The 18,133-nt window shown below is 36.6% G+C and overlaps 1 protein-coding gene across 4 annotated transcripts in view; it reads left to right on the top strand.

The window, feature by feature from the left end:
* CADM2 (cell adhesion molecule 2) overlaps nucleotides 1–18,133 on the top strand; it is a 1,000,353-nt gene that overhangs the window by 769,879 nt on the left and 212,341 nt on the right. For all 4 annotated transcript variants that reach the window (XM_070597821.1, XM_070597820.1, XM_070597817.1 and 1 more), the window contains one exon: nucleotides 3,203–3,352. In XM_070597821.1, coding sequence (XP_070453922.1) covers nucleotides 3,203–3,352 — 150 coding nt within the window. The remainder of the gene's footprint in view (nucleotides 1–3,202; nucleotides 3,353–18,133) is intronic.

The raw sequence follows: 18,133 nt of genomic DNA, 5'->3' as shown, positions 1-18,133 counted from the left end.
AATAGACACCAGGAGGGGAGGAGAAAAATGGTGGACATATGTTGCCTGGAAAAATAACCAGCTTCTAAGATTCCAAATTGAAAGTTGTGTTTTCTCTAAGTCTTATCATAAACTTGTTTAATTAGAATGACTACCTTGAAATCTAGGATGGTGGTGAATTTAGCCAGAGGAAGGATCATTTTAAAATAAATGATATGACCAATGCACTTCAGAAATCCTTGTAGATGGCAAATGAGTACCGTACCACACTGAGACTGCCTTCTCCCTTGCTATCACACTCTCTCCTAGTTTCTGATTACTTTGCGGACTCCTCAGCAAGTTTTTCTTCCTCTATGCATCTTTCAGATGTTGATTCGCAGAAGGCAAGACATGTAGTAAGTCCTCCAAAATATTTGTTTGATGGAAGCATTGAGGATGAATCCTTAATTTGGTAACATACAAATTTTGCTAATTGGGAAAATTAGTAATTTTTTTGGGCTCTCTGAGATTGAATTAAATGATTACCTGGAACCACAAGGAGTTAAAAGAGAAAAGCAGCAGCTAAGTTGATGCTCTCTCCAAGTTTTAGGCAGAAGTAAAAGGCAATTCAAAGCTTTAAGAAGAAGTTTGACTGCCTACAATACTGGTTTTTGAATTGATTTTGGAAACCACATATCCTAAGGGTATTTAGGATTAGTAAATTCTCCACATGAGTTTGCTCTCTATTGGGAAAATCCAAATTATTTGACTGCAGGGATTTTAGACTGCAGGTCTCAGGGAACTGAAATCATTACATTTTAAAGTCAGAATTCATGTGGGGAGAAGATGGAGGGAAGCTGTCCTAATCTACCTGAAGGACAAGATGCAGGCATGCACACCTTAGTTTCTTTCTTCTATGGGCAATTAAGAAAAGACCAAAATAATTATCAAAAGTAAGTCCTGAGTAGGATAGAAAATTTAAGGGCAGTTAATATTGACATCCTCTCTTATTTGATGTTGATGTTATAACTGAACTGAAATTTATGAGGACATAGTTCAGCTAGGTATGCAATTTGAAGTTTTGTTGTTGAAAGGGTTATTCTTTGTTTTTCATTGTTATCTAATTCACATTTAAGCAAATAGTGATAAAGTTACTATGGCCCAGCAGCCTTTGTGGAAAAATAAAAATATGTTGAACTTTCAGAACAAACTCCGAATGGTTCATTGACTTTGTTTCACCATGGAAAAATCACTTAACCTCCCAGTGTCAGTTTACCCATCTGTGAAATGAGAAGGATAATATTTTCTTATGGGGATGTTTTGAAAATTATTTTGCAAATGTAGTGGATGAAATTGTTGCAAGCATCACTGCTCTTTTTCCACTTCTTTAAAGAAGCAGACAGTATTATTTATGTACCAGTTGATAGTCAAATTGTCATCTGGAATGAATTATGTATATTTATTAACAGTTGTATGCTTTTTATTACTTAAAAAAACAGTCCTCCCCCAGATTGCTGAATTTATGCATTATGTCAATACCTGGGAACCTGAGCAAAGTATCTTAAAATCATTCTGAGCTTCATATTTATGAGCTGTTAATCCCATCTCTCTGGTAATTATTCCTTCTTTCTGTTGTAGCTCATGTTTTCTCTGATGTGGTTTCTTGCCTCACCTCACTTCACAAGATTGATAGTTCTCCATGTTTCCCTGCCAGAGGTCACCTCTGAGCTGAAGGCAAAACACAGCCCACTCTGGCTCCTGTTGACTTTCAAGTCAACTATCAAAGAATTTAGTCCAGACATCTCCTAACCTCAATTTAAAAACTCCACCCTAAAGATTACAGGGAGATATCCTGGGGAGTTGCCATAGTGACTCTAAGAGGTTGGCATCAAGGAGACAAAGCTACTGATACCAGATTTTTAGACTTGATAGACTTAATTATGTAACGTTGTCATGAACCTCTGTGCTTGTGTCATTTAGGTCTGGAAGGAAATTTTCCCCTTCAGGCTTTTCTGTATCTTATGGTGCCAATCAACAGGCTTCTTGGTAATAAGATTCTTTATGCCAATAGCTCCCATATAACCTCAAGTGGTGCTTGTAGTAGTGATAGAATCATTACAAAACTAAAGAAGAAAAGGGAAATATATTTCATGGGTGTGATTAAGTCATCATAATGTTCTTGCATATGTAAATTATCCTTGACTTAATGAACTATCTTGCTCACATAATAGTATTATAACCTGGCTCTAGAAAGTCATTTTTTACGTATGTTGATAATTGGTACCAGACTTGGCAGAGCTCATCTCCAGATCATCTTGCTGAGTGAAATTTATGCATTACATTTCCGTGTGCATGAATTTTGTTTCAACTATTAGAAGTGCTCTTATTGAGTAAAGTTATTACATGAATTACTTTAATAAATTAGTATGATACTTAGGAAGATGGAAAACTTGATTATATTCTAATGATATCCAAATTGACAAAGATCATTTAAAAATCTGTTTTTTCTTGGTTATTAAAAAAGTATAGATTCATTGGAGAAAATCAGGAAACCACAGAAAGGAATAAAGAAGAATATTATTTCTGTCTCCTGGGTTAGAGTAATCACTTTAAGATTTTGATGGATATTCTACAAGATGAACGCTTTTTGAAGAATACTTATGTTGTTTTCTCCAATACATTTTGTATTTCTAAAAACAGCTACATGTACAAGAAACCCTGGTGAAATAGGATTCTTTTTTTATTTCTTTTTTCAGAAATTGAATCTAAAGTTCTGGTATTCATATTTCATAGACTTTATTCAAGATGATAAAAGCTACCGGGAAAGTATTTTATGTATTTTCTCTGTTTCTTTGGAGGGTTCAATTTATCCAAAATTATTCCAGTTCCTTATCTTCAAAGATGACCCAGGTCTAACCCTATATAATTAATGCACGGCCAAGGGAAATTAATGATAATCATGTTACTATTTGAACATAAATCCTTATGTGTGCCTAGGAAGAAATGAAGCTTTTCTGGAACATGTAAGGTTGTTTAAAGATGTCCTAATGTTATGTCAAAACTGTTGTCCTCTGATTAAAGATTTTCAATTATTTTTCTGTCTTTTTGTAATGTATAGTTTTGCTCTTGTTGTTGGTTGGTTTAAATTTTATTTAGAGTGAGAAGTTAAGTCCAGTGTAGCTCTTTGGAAGTTAATCATTTTATAACTTTCATTTAATCAACATTTTCTTTAATCCCCTTTTAGGCAGCCAAGGGCAGTTTCCACTAACACAGAATGTAACGGTTGTTGAAGGCGGAACTGCAATTTTGACCTGCAGGGTTGATCAAAATGATAACACCTCCCTCCAGTGGTCAAATCCAGCTCAACAGACGCTGTACTTTGATGACAAGAAAGGTGAATACATTTTCTTTTAAATGTTTTAATCATATTCTAAAATATCCTAATTATAATGAATTTATTTTTCTGAGATGATTCAAATTATTCCTTTTGATTACCAAACTGCTGCTGCTTGTAGTGAAACATGTTAAATATTAAATACTTTCGTTTGCAAGTCATAAACACTAAAGATAACCTATGCCAACTTTTTAATAAAATAAACAGTTCTAATTCTGTTTCAAAAATAGTTTCACGCCTTCTCTGAACAATCACCTTCTCTCTGGATGCCAGATCCTTTCGTTCTTGTATCTGCCTTGTGTACAGACGGAATGTTTTCCTCACTCCTGGCAATAGGATGTGTTATTTTTATTAAACTTTGTTTAATATATTTAGAAGATGCTATATGATTTTGGAAAGTTTTGCCATTTTATTCTCATGAATTGGGTTTGAAAGTGAAAATTGTAGAAATGATTCCCATAATAAGTTTAAATAACTCCATGTTTCCAAAATAAACTGAAATTAAGTAAGAAGCTGTACTTACTTCAACTTCAGCTGTATATCATTGAATTACTGAGCTTTCTAATTGGATGAGAAATTTTGATTAAACTTTTTTGGTGAAGTAAGGAAATTGATATTATATAATTGAAGCAAACAACTAAAAATGTACACTGAGTTTCTAAGCCTTCATCCATTGTTATAATTTTTTGGGGGGAAAGTAAGTTCATGAACTGTAATGAAAATATGGAGCTGTTGCTTTAGTTAAAATTTAAATAATATAGGATATGAATATCTATTTTTATATTAGCTATTCAGCATAGTCCTAATATCTGGATTTCTTATGAATCTGTATAGATAACAGTAAAATAATTTGAAATCAGTGTAGTCAAAGTAATTAAAGTGTAGTCAAAGTAGTCCAATAAATGTGCCCATTCCACCTCAAATATGAATTCACCATATTTTGTGCATTGCTATGGTTTTTCCTCTTTGATGTACTATATATTTAAAATGAAATCTTTAGTGTATTTTAAACTTTGATATATGATGCACGATTGATTAGAAATACTTGTACAAGGCATTAGAGTTAGGGAACAGACAGGTAAAATCCCTACCCTTACAGGACGTATAGTCTAGCAGGGAAGACAGACAATAAACAAACACATGAACACAATATATTCTAGAGTATGTTGGTAGGGGGCAAATGTTCTCTCTCTCTCTCTAGAGAGACAGATGACTGATCGGTAGATAGATGAAAGATGGATATTGACAGAGAGATTTTTAAGAAATTGGTTCAAGTGATTGTGGAGGCTGGCAAGTCTGTAATCTATAGGGCAGACCAGCAGACTAGAGACCCAGGGAAGAGTCAATATTGCAGCTCAAATCTGAAGGCAATCTGGAGGCAGGATCCCTTCTTGGCTGGACCTCAATCTTTTTCTCTTATGGATGATTCTCTCTTAACTGATTGAATGAGGCTCACTCACATTATGCACGATAATCTGCTTTACCCAAAGTCTACCGATTTAAATGTAATCTCATCTAAAAATACCTTCACAGCAACATCCAGACTGGTGCTTGATCAAATACCTTGGTACCATCGCCTAATTAGTTGACACATAAAATTAACCATTGAGGGTAGGAATGCTGACATTTCTGTTGAACTTCATTATTTAAACTTCATTTACACTGTTTTATTTTGCTATCTGGGAGACAACAGAAGAGATCACTAATGGTCACATTTTTATAGGAGCATATGGGAGGAAGGGGTTGAAGTTCTCACAGTTAGGTGAGACTTTAAGCCAAGATTGTGACTTCAGTATTGGCCAGACTTAAGGCCAATATTGTGATTCTATATTTGTGTTTTGATCAGTGTTTGATATGTAATCATTCACATTTAACAAGACTTCCTAACACAGAGATTTTTTTTTTTTGCACTTCAAGAATGTTTTAGAGTCTGAAAATGGTTTTAAAACATTCATCTGCTAAACATTCACTAAAGCATTATTAATACAATTTTAATCCTTATTAGCATTATTGATTATTTAATGCTTCTGATTAAGGGCTTTTTTATCACATCATAGAAAGTTTTAAACATACTTATGAGATTATAAAGTGTCTCTTTGCACTATGAGAAATAACTAAGGAATATCTAATGTGATATTTTTAAGCCTTTTTAAAGAAAGGGTATTATTCAAGAGTAAAAAGTTGATTTTATTAATTTATTAACTGCTTTAAAATTTCACAAATATGACCCACATAAACTAGTTTATATTTCAGAGGTGTTTGATGGCTATGAAAGATTTGTAAGCAGAAAGTGAAGTTTGAAGATTTCTTTTGATTTCCTTGGTTTCTAACAAAAATATATCAAAGTTTTATCATGCTAATATTATGTAAGCTGTATGTTTTGATCTTAAATTTACTAGTGATTTTGGAGTAGAGAAGGCACATCTCCTAAAAAAAAAATATTCTAGTGTTTACTTTTCTTTGCTCCTTCATGGTGTTTGGAGTTTGTTGTTGTTTTAAATCAGGTTATCTATGTTGCTTTTCAAAGAATGAAGTTCTAGTAATTAAATAAAACTAAACACATAAGCAAAAAGTCACACACAGGAATTTGACAACCTCTTTTTGCTTTTAGTGTTAATTGATTACAAGTATTTATAAATAAACATTTAAAACCTTTATGTCCACATACAAGGTGACTCCAATTTTAAGGAAATCTCTCATTTTTCCAATGGTCTAACACAAAACAAAATGTTTTGGGGAACAACAGACTTTTAGGAATGTTCATGGCACAATTTAATATATAGTTAGACCATCAAATTTGTCTGATTATATGTACATATTTAAACAAATATAAAAACATGTATTAATTGAGAAATATTGCTTATTTCTATCCCTCCATTTAATAAAATAATCTTGCTTAGCAGCACTTTTTTGAAAATGTAAGATACGATCGATGAGAAATTTCTCTTAAGCAGTAACTGTAAATTTTTATAGCATTAGAACAATTTTTTTGCTCCACCTTCATCCTACCAGAGTATAACAGTGATCTCCACTATGTAACAACTTCCTGGACTGCTTTTGAAGGAGATCTTTGAGGTCGTGTTTGCAGTGACACCTACAGTTGTGAGGTCAAATCCTCAGGCACAAAAACACAATCTGTATGAAATGTCGTTGCTTCCTCTTTTAGTCATTCCATACGTTATCCTCTGTCGAACACGTAAAACTAGAATTGATTCAGGGTATTTCAAGCCAGTGCATCTCTCCGGTAGAAAATAGAGAGCAACTTGTAATATGAGATTTGCAAAGACTCGGAAATAAGGAAGCTCCTCTTTTCTGAGGGATAATTGTGGTGAGAAAAACCCATCATGTTATATTTAGGATATTTAGCAATATATTCCTGCGTCTTTACAAAATACCAAATACATCTGATCATATGAACTATTGAAGTATGCATTTGCTTTATTTCATTTTTCCTTTCCCAATTGCTATAATAGTTTAGAGTTACATTGAAAAAAGCCAGTGTGTGTGTGTGTATATATAGTATAGCAGATTTCTGTTTTTGATGTTAGACTTTTTCTAACTCTATTGTGGTTCTAATTGTCAGTTGCAACAGAATAACGAAAAGTACTGAATAAAGATACCCTTTCATGAACGGCAACCTAACATGTCTGTTCCCTCACAAGTCAATGGTTTGGTTCCTATGTGAAGCTGCAGCCGAATGGATCCTTGACAATGATGTACGTCGAATGCAAGTGTTTGAAAATGAAAGCATTTTTTGCAGATTCCATATCACAATTTTTCCCACACTGTCTTTTTGCCTGCCTTTGCCTGCCTAGCCCTCCTCAATCCTAAGGCTTATCTCCAGCAAACAAACATGCTACATTGTGCCAGTGCCTAAGTGAGGAAGCTAAGCATGGGTTAGCATGACTAGAGAAGCCTGTGCGTGTTGTGCAGGCGACAACTGCTCAGGAGAACAATAGAGAAAACGAGTGGGTTGTCTGTGTCACTGATTGCACCAGCTTCTACAGGTGGCTAAGGTTTCATCTGCAGCACTATTCTTATTTCTGTCTCAGATTATGTTGCCAGTTCTTGGGAGCTTTCCAGACAGAGTCTTTCAGGGGTATGCAGGATCACAGTGTTTTAATTGTGTTTCAAATGATTATAAAATGCAGCTGAGGTTGAGAAGCTTTGGGTTAAGCAAGTCAATTCTCACAAGAATTTTATATCCTTAAACTTAGATTTCTGTGCTGGCCTAGGTTATTGAGAAGGACAGAAAGAAAGGGAGGGAAGGAGGGAGGAAGGAAGGAAGGAAAGAAAGCTGCCCAGAACAGAACCAGAGCTTCTCGTTAATGTTGCTGCTGCCACTATGAGCTCAGAGACGCTTTCTGAGTAGCCTTTCGCGCTACTTGGAGATGCGGGTCTCCAAGGGTCCTGGCTGTGAAGATTGAACAAAGAACTCAGGATGGCGGCCCATTGGTCCAGTTAGAATTGGAAAAGCCTTTCATGTTTACCTGGAGTTGTTAGCTAAAGAAAAGCCACGCAGTGAATAGGCTGCTGATGATCAGCCAAAGGAGAATTCAACTGAACCCCTCTCCGAAGGAGTCTGTGAAAATTCAGGAATCTCTTCACAAGGACAAGGGCGATAGGTGTCTGGGGAGAATTGGCTAGAGCGAAACTAATATTGCAATATTTTTCATTCAGGTATAACAAAGGACAGTGAATTTGGGCTTTGCTACCTTAAGCACATTTAATGTGATCAGTAGCTTTCCCCACTTAGAAATAGAGAAATTGAGGATCAAACACTTGAAGAAATTTGTCCAAATACATTCAGCTAATGACTGGTAATGAAGGGATTTGAATCCAGGTGTGGCCTCTGTGTTAGTTTTAACCAGAATGCCCCTGAGAACAAAGGTGTCTGGGCCCTAGGTCACTTTAACTGTAACCCAAGTGGCCTCTGCCATTGATCTTTTAATTAATGCAGCTGCCTTTTAGTTAAACTGCTGAAGACATACATAAAGTAAGACAGAGGGATGCATTATAGTCAGCACTGCCCGATAGAAGCTCCCACGATGATGACATTGTTCTGTATCTGTGCAGAACGATTCTGTAGCCAACAGCCACAGGTGGATATTTAAACTGAAGTTAATTATAATTAAATAAAATTACAAATGTAGTTTTTCAGTCACACTAACCACTTTTCAAGTACTCAATAGCCATGTGTGGCTAGTGTTACTACTTTGGAAAGCATGGTTCTAGATGCTGCTTTGCTCTTTAGATGCCATAATACACCTTGTCCAACCCCAGCCTTGGCAGGTAGAGTACATATTTTCCAACTGAGAAAACCTTACATCATCATAAAAACATGTATTGAATATTAAATGAAATTTTGCTATTTATATTGCACAGCTTTAGTGGGGACATTGTAGCATAAAGGACGAAGAGTAAGATGTGACTTTTAATCTTCCCTCTAACACCAACTAGCAGAGTAATAAAGGGGTTCATTGACAGCCCACCAGTCAGATGTTCCGGTGGTTGGATCAGAACCGCATTTTTAACAATTTCTCTATCTACTTTGTGTGCACCTGAAAACCAGAAATCATTAACCTATGAAGCATATATTCAATTATAATTCAGTTTAATTTCTGCATAGTTTCTGAATGAAGCCTTTTTCTGTAACATTTAAGAACCCTCAAATCTAAACAGAACATAAAAATTAAGAGGAAAATTTACAGGTTCTTATGGGTCAGAGGGACCAAGAACAGATGTAGCTGAGGCAACATTCACTAGTTACGGCCCTCTTCTTTTTCTTTTTTCACAAATCCTACCACATCTGTTATAAATAGTAGGTAAGCATTTGGAATAGAGTAGGTATAGGGCGACAGAGAGGGTAGGGAGCAGAGTTTGTTGAAACACCCATGAATGCAGTGTGGTATTCGGCAAGACAAAGTTTAAAAAAGTCAATTAGATCATTGTGTCTGTTTCTCTGCAGGTGTGGGGGAAAACAAACAGTACAATTTGGTCACTTAATGCTCAGCAAAGAACACTCCAACTACTTCCCATCACTGACAAAAAAGGCTTGGACAAACAAACATCTCCAGGAGCACATACTGTATGCATTCAACAGAACTCTCTCAGTGTGCTTGTATTTGTTTTTATATAAAAATGTAAAATACATTACTTTTTTGTGATATTTCTCTTCATAGTAGTTTTGCTTTTTTGAATTAGGTTTCAGTGATTCTCAAAAATTTTCTGAAGGAAATTTCATTCCTGAAGGAATGAAAATAAAATTTTATTAAGAGCATAGCCAAAAATTGCTGGTGTTAATTATCCAATTATTCTGCTGATAATTTTACATTAATACTGGGGACAATGGGAGAGACAGAACATGAATAAAATGTCCTAGAGCAAGGAGTGATAAAGAGAAGAAAAATGAGATGAACCTGAAATGAAGGTACAAGTTGTCTCGGCTCCATGCCAGCCAAGGCCACCTGGCAGTGTGTATCCCCACAACTGGCTTCAATCAGTGTGACAGGCTCTAAAGTATTAAAGATTAGCTCAGTAAAGCAAGTATTCAAGCAGCCAATAATACTCTTCTTTTTGCTTTCTTTAAAAAGTTCAGATATCATATCTGTTACAATATAGACATGAAGTTAATGATGGCAACTTACAGTTACACAATACTCTACAATTTTTAAATAACTTTCAACATGTTTGTCTTTTGTCATTGGATTCGCAACACTGACAGTAGGCATTCCTATTTTACATACGAAGAAACTGAGGTTTGCAGATTCAATAACTTGAGTGGTAAATGACAAAAGGGTGATGAGATCTGAGTTTTCTCAGAAGCCTAATTCACTTCATGCTACGTCATTCTGATAAGGACGTCACTTTCTTACTTTTTGGATTTTTTGGTTTTTAATTCTCTTGTGGAAATTATCACTTCTTTCAGGTCCAAAGTCACCTTCTCAATGATAGATCTCCTGAACACATCTTATCTCATATTTCAAACCCATCATACCACAATGATTTCATATGCATTAGCAGATTTCCTAGCAAATGCATACATTTTAATTGAGGATGAACCAGCTTCCCAGTAGGAAATAAGTGCTTCTCTTGAGTTACTGAAGAATGAACACACTGTTTACAGATGTACAGACATAATTAAGAGAACTAGTCAAGATGATTCAGCATCTAGGAGCTAGCAACAGCAGAGAACTGGTGAAAGGGTGACAGAGGCTGCTGAAGCTAACCTGCTGGGAAGAGGCTGCTGGTTAGCAGCTGTGATTGGTTGGGAAGGAAGGGGGTGTGGAAATATGTAAGTTGGCTCCTCCTTTCTCCCACCTCTGATCTCTTGTCAATGCCTTCCATGGGCTGAGCCCAAATGGGAATCACAGGTCGAGGGATCCAGGGTGGCTTTGTGTCTCAGGGCAAAGAGCAGGGAAGAGAGCACATGTGGAAGGATAAGCAAACAATACCCAGCACAGCCTACCAGGCATAAACAGATATTTCTCCCCACCCAATTTTAGGTAGAGATAATTTCCATTGAAAACCATCCATGACTATATTCATAACCACCTTCAATCGAATTGGTTCTTTTTGGGAGAAGTAATTTGCACAGTGCAGCACTTTTCCAAAACATACTAATTTTTTCAGTGCTCTGTTTCTCAAATTTAATGTATATGTTAAACTGTGTGCTAATAGATTTCTTAAAGAAATAATTTGCTTTCATTTAATCTACTACTAATAATGCCATTTTTGGACATTCTTATTAAGCATAAGCAAAATCTTCAGTTGTATATTATATAATTACTTTATCTCTTTATGCTGGTGTAGTTTAAGAAATCATAAAGATAATGATATACACTATACTCTTTATTGGTTATGTGGTAGGTTAAGCTGTGACAGCGTCAAGATCAGAACTTTGATGTTCAAAAGCACATGTAAGTGCCTGAATACTTTCAGCAAATTTTAACTTTTGGACATTTTAGAATTCAGCATAATTTCCCTACTTGATATTCACCAATTCACTAATTTTACTACTTTTTACTACATTCACTAATATTCCTACTTTTTATAATACTTTTTGTAATGTTTTTATTTAAAAATAAAAGTGAAATTTATCACAAATAAGTCAAGTAATGGTACCTCCGTGAAAATGACCACGGTCTTAAATTAAGTCCTCTTATTTATCGCACGCTGCTGCTCACCAACATTTTTTTTAGCAAAACCCAACAAAAATACAAATTATTTCTGTGACACTGAAATATTTTATTCTACATTCTGATGATTAACTTATGTATTTGTTTAATCATTCATTCAATAAATATTCAATAAATATCTGCTGGCCCTCCATTGTGTAATTAACAGGCACTGTGCTAGGTTGTGTGGAGTTATTATAGCTCGTCGATTTTTGACAAGTCCATTCCACATTGAATAGAACTACTTAAAAGAAAGCTCATCCTGATTAAAGTTAGATTTCCTTTGTCTTATAATCATATGTTTCTGAACACATTTTATAAGTTTGTTTCTATGTTGGTAAAACATGCAGAGTCAGCACATAGTCAGCAATTATTGCAATGATCTTAAACCATCTGGGGAATGACACTTTTTACACTGATGGCAGTAGAAGTGGGTTGACGGCTAGACTTAACCTAGGTGGATAGTCCCCACATTGTGCCATCTATTTCCATCTCCCAAAGCACCAAAAAAATGCAAACAATGACCAACCAGATTCTGGGGAAATGCCTCAATATCTTTTGTGATATTTCAGATCCTCAATTTGGGAAATTAATAGTTATTAAAGAAAGCAGGCTTCACTAAGTGTCCTGAATCTACAAATATCTAAGCATATTTGATATTTAAAAGATTTCCAAGTCACAATTTCAGTTCAGTTCTTTGAATATTTGTGAAATATTGCTATGTAACCAGGAATCATGCTGAGCATTGGGATTACTAAAATAAGTAAAACATGGATTTTGCCCTGAAGTAGCAAGTTGTCATATGTCACCTATATATATGGGAGTGGCGAAGGATATAGGGGAAGAGTACTGGGTCAAGCATTCTACAGGCAACTGTAATTCCGCTTGTTGCATAATCAGCCTCATTGTAGAGGATGCAAAATGCCCAAATAATTGAGAAATATATCCTCCATGAGCCTAGGAAAAACTAATTTGACTTGAAAATATGCAGGACTGAAAACATACTTCTTTGATGAAATGAATTTCTTTATAGAAGCAATTGTAAATAAAATATTGTATGCTATTTGTCAAATATGAGAAGTCACAGTATACTTCACAGGGAGCTGATTTCTGGGTGACATACTGATGCAGTCTCTATGCTGAATAGCCTTTTAATGAGGATCGGCACAGAGACCATGGAGAATTTAAGATATTCTAACACTATTAGTAAATTTCAAAATAGCATTATCATTACAGTTCTTTGGTGAGTGTCAGAAAATCTTGAGAGCATCCACAACTATTGTCCATAACGTATACATTTAGTTCTATTTGCAGTTGCATAATTTTGATTCATACCATTATAATCCAATTTTCAATAAAACATAGTGTTTAAAGTTTTACGATTTAATTTTTACTGTTTTAGTGCATTCTGCATTTTCCTGACTAATTTTGAGAGAGTGATATCCCCACTTACAGTGAATCTGCATTGTAGAAATGGTGCTAGTCTTTTTGAGTTTGAGGCTGAGGAAAACTTAACCCTGGAATACTGACATGAAGGTTATTCTGCTCGAAAACACTGCGTTTCTCTGTTCTAGTTTCAAAATCCCAGAAGAGAAGAATGGATTGGTTCAGCTTATACCACGTGCCTCCACTCAGCTTTGAGGTATAACTAGGGGTGTGTGGCCACTGAGCTAGGCAATCACTACAATTTACATCTTCTATATTCAGGGAAGGCCCCATTCAACAGGCTCAGTGTGTAGAATTAATGCAGAATATTCTTCTCTCTTGACAGAATACATTTTTATGAAAATAACTTTAACATGAAGTACAAAATGAATAAGCAACCTCTACTTCCAATATTATTACTTTGATACCTCTAATGAGTACAGCCTTTTTTTTTTTAAATCCCAAGGCACTTGTTTTGTAAGTACACTTGAAAATATTGGTCTTAAGTACCAAAATGTAGAAATGAAAACACACACAGTCACTCATTAATAGCAATATTAATTTAAAAACTATTAAATTATGAATTTGTTTTCTTTAAAAAATGTTAATGAATATGATCTGATTTTCAGTTTATTCACTTGGTTTTCTTCAGTGTTTTGGATATTTCTTATGCATAAATACTGCATGTTTTTCCTTCCCTGTGCCTCTTCAGGTGACATTTCTCCACTATTCAAACAAAATCACACAATGTAGAAACACTTTTTCCTGAATAAATATTTTAATGCATTGCTTTATACTGTGTGAGCACAAATAGTTATAAATTAGTATAGGTACTCTACTTTCCTTAATTTATTATTTCTTTAGTCCCAGCAGGCTCTTGTGAGGGATCCTTGGAAACAGCAATAAATGAGCATTTTGCAGTGCTGTGAAATGTAGGAGGCAGCATTTTTTAGTCCCAAAGTGTGGGTGTTTGTTAGAATCAAATCTCCTGATTTTATGCTTATTTATATCGAGATTAGAGTGGGGAGTCAAGTACAAATGGAAAATGTGGAAGGGAAATGCTGAGTGATTCATCTGTGTGTTCTGTAATATTCACTTTCATATTTTAGAAAGAATGGTAGTAGTTTGAATCTGGACCTGACATATTGTGTTTGGACTTTCAAAGCCCCTTCAAATACAGATAGCCCACCTTACTTTTAATGCTGAAAGTTGCACGCCATGAGAGTGAATGGGCTATTTCCTAAATAGTGAATTGTGATAAAAATATCTTTTAGGGACCAGTAACTACGTTTTCCTTTGGGGGTGATAGTTGGTCATTAGTCACTTACTTCTTAGTAACTTAAAATCCTACTGCATGAAACTTTGCAAACATTGTGGATGAGTTGGTTGGTTGACGTTTATAGGCTTGGCAGTCAGGGCAGCTGCGCTTGAATCCTCGTCCTACCATGGATTTGTGTGTGATTTGTGAACCAACCTTGACCAATTACAGTTGGTCCTCCAAATCCATGGTTCAGCATTGTGGATTCAACCAACTGTGGATTGAAAGACCTGTGATGGTTGCATCTGTACTGAACATGTACAGACTTTTTTTTCTTGTCATTATTCCCTAAACAATACGGTATAACAACTATTTACACAGCATTTACACTGTGTTAAGTATTATAAGTAATCTAGAGATGATTTAAAATATACAGGAGGATGTGTCTAGGTTAGATGCAAATACTAGTTTATATAAGAGACTTGAAAATCCTTGGATTTTGGTATCCAGAGGGTCCTGGAACCAGTCCCCCACAGATACTGAGGGATGACTGTGTGTAAGTTAGTCTCAGTTCCAGCCTATACGCCAATGAGTTGTGAAGGATCACCTGCTTCTCTGTCCCGGTTTGCAGGCTGAAACTCTTCTTAGTGTTAGTTGTGAGATTTTCAAAATATTGTAAACTTAATGTTGAAAAATCAAACAAAATAAAAAGCAAAACAAAGTCTACCATTGCAGTCTTAAGCAGTTTCTACCTAAGAGGAAGTTGAGATCTTAAATACTCCCTTTAAACTGAGAGTGACTGTGAATGGTTAATACCTGAATAGGCCTTTTAGTTACTGGCAATGTAAAGCTGGCACCCTGTATTTAAATGCTAATACTTAGCTCACTGTTTCCTAGGTGCTCTAACTATGTTGAGGGTGAATGTGCAATGAAGGTTTCTAATTAGGAGGCTGAGTTGCTACTCTAAAGGCTCTGGGGGAAAGGAGCTAAGTTAGGGTGAGAGAACTTAGGGGGTGAAGGCGAGTTCTCTCCCTCCCCTTCCTGCCTCTGTTCTTTCACATTGAGGCTGAGCTCTTGTGGTGCGAGATTTTCATAAAGAGATGACGAGGCTCGCCCATCTGCAGAGCTGCCCCTGAGTCCCTGTGACCACGACTGGCAAGAGCAAGAATGAAAGTCAGTCCTGATGCCCTGAGGCTGGCAGCTACGTTAACTGAGGTCTTTGTCCCTTTGTATATGTTGACCGGCTATCTAGTAGGTCAAAATGTACATTTCTATTTTGTTTATTACCTCTCACTAAATCTTTTCTTACCAGTTCTAACAGTGTTTTCTACGTCTTTGGGGATTCTCATTGTACTACATTTTATTGTCCAAAAATAACTGTGCCTCTGCCCTCTGTAGCTACACCTCTGCTCTAGCCAGCCCCGGTGGTCTAGTGGTTAAGATTCAGGGCTCTCACTGTCATGGCCCAGGTTCATTTCCAGTCAGGGAACCACACCCCATCTGTCGGTTGTTGCTCTATGGCAGAAGCAAGTTGCTGTGATGCTGAAAGCTGTGTCACCAGGATTTCAAATACCAGCAGGGTCACCCATGGTGGACAGGTTTCAGCAGAGCTTCCAGACTAGACAGACTAGGAAGAAGGACCTGAACACCCACTTCCAAAAAAACTGGCCATGAAAACCCTATGAGTGTGAAAACCCTACGAGTAGCAGCAGAGCATTGTGTGGTACGGCACCAGAGGGTGAGGGGATGGCTCGAAAAGACCAGGCAGGGTTCCGCTCTGCTGGACACAGGGGCACTGGGAGACAGAATCCACTCCACCAGCACTAAGAAAAACAATGACATGCTCCACTTTTGTTTCCCTGCCTTAGCACATCAACTACAGTACAAATTCTTTTAAAGTTAGAGAAAGGAACAAAAAGAAAATTCCGTATTTTAACAGCTATGAGAAAGGAGTCTTTGAATATAGAAAGGCGAAAGGAAAATAAACATGATTTTACAACTAAGGTGTGATGTGATGATGACCTACCTGAACCAAAAAGAGAGCTAAGGAAATAGAGAGAAAGAATATATTTGAAAGGTATTCAAACAAGGAATTGACCAGGCTAGGTGATGTGCTCAGGCGGCCAAAATTAATTTCTAGTTTTAACACTAGGAGCAAAGTTGTCTAATTGTTAGTAGCTAAACAATTGATTATATTATTAATCTACTACCGACTATTTATGTTAGAGAAGATGTGATGAAGGAAATTAATTATAATTCTCAGTTTCTAAGGGATCCTAAGATTAGAGATTCAAAATAATGAGTGGACGTTTCATTTACTATATCCTCAGAGCTTGACTCTACATGAGTCTTAGACTAATTAAGATTCAGTCATTCGTTCAATAACATTTATTGAGCTGCTTTTTACCAAGAGTTGTTGTAGGCAGTTTGGATATAACAGAGGCCAAAATAGGCAAAAGTCTGCTCTCATTCAACTTATACTCAAGTGGGAGGGAACTCACCATAAGTATAATAAATAAAGAAATGTATAGTTTGTCCAAGGGTGATGCATGAAGAAAACAAGTTAAGGAAAGGGAAAGAGGAAGTGCCATTTTAAATAAGGGATAAGAGGAAGCCTCACTAAGAAAGCACCATTGAAGCAAAGACCCAAAGGAAGATAAAGAACTAGAAGTGGACTCTGTGGAAAGAGTGAGCCAAGCAGAGAAGCAGCCCAAAATGGAAGCTCTCTCACACCTTTGAAGAAGAGCTCAGTCGGTGTGTACAGATCGGAGTGAATGAGGAGAGAAGGACGAGGGTGGAAAGGTGGGGGGGGGGGGGAGGAGTGTGAGCAGGTGAGGCCTTGTCACCGTTGAAGAATTCTTTTTCTCTGATTAAGAGGAGAAACTGCTGGAGGATGCTGAGCCGAGGAGTGAGGTGATCTCATGAACGTTTTGGCAGTAGCGCTCTGGCTGGTGTGGGGAGGACATTCTCAGGGCACGTGGTGAGGATCAGAGGCTGAGAGACCAGTTAGGAGGCTACTGCAATAATTCAGGCAAAAGATGAAGCTGCTTTGGAGCAGAGAGCTAGCAATGAAAGTGAAGAGAATATGTGGAATTCTCTGTATGTTTTCAAAGTATTTTGACCACCTGATGGCAAGAATGTGAGGTAGAAAAGTGAAATAGGAGTCATGTATGATCTCAAGACTTTTGGTCTGAACACCTGAAATAACAGACTTTAAAGGGAGATAGGCAAGATTTCAGGGCGTAGGGATGGTGACCATTTTGGGGAAGGCCTGGATTAGGCCTTGTTACCTTTGAGTTTGTTAGACATACAAGAGGGGACTATATAATAGGCAAGTGAGCGTGTGAGTCTGGAATCCAGGGACAGATTCAAGTTAAAGATCTTAAACATAGAGTGGGCATGTGGCACCAGACTGGACGGCATTACCAAGAAGATCTAGACAGAAGTGGTCCAAGGAAGGAGCCCTGGAATCCACCACTAACAACAGGTGAAGGAGGTGAGGAGGAAACAGCATTTGAATCATGAATTTAAATACTCCTTTCCTTAAAAAATCAATTTACAAAATAGCTTTCCATATATTGTGACATTTGGCCTACATAATAATTCTGAAAAGCATGTAGTGATAGAATTAGGAATTGGCTAAGATTCACCCTGCGACTTACAAGTGGCAGGCATTCTGACTTTCATTTTTTTCCTTTGATGCTGATGAACCTTCCCATACATATCCAGAAAATAAATCAATGCTATTGTGGTTCTCTACACACAGCTCGTTTCTTCACATGTATCAGTGTTAGATAAGGGCCTCTCTCCTAAGGGTGCCCTTCCCTGTCTTGTTAACCCTCAAAATCCTGTATAGCCAGGCAGGAAAACTTTGTCATCTTTCCCAGGGAGACGGCAAGGTCAGAAAGAGGAGGTTTAGAC

Source organism: Equus przewalskii, chromosome 27, assembly GCF_037783145.1.
Source record: "Equus przewalskii isolate Varuska chromosome 27, EquPr2, whole genome shotgun sequence".
In the NCBI taxonomy this organism is placed as follows: Eukaryota; Metazoa; Chordata; class Mammalia; order Perissodactyla; family Equidae; genus Equus; species Equus przewalskii.
The sequence above is the reverse complement of the archived record's forward strand: the minus strand, read 5'-3'. Positions and strand labels throughout refer to the sequence as shown.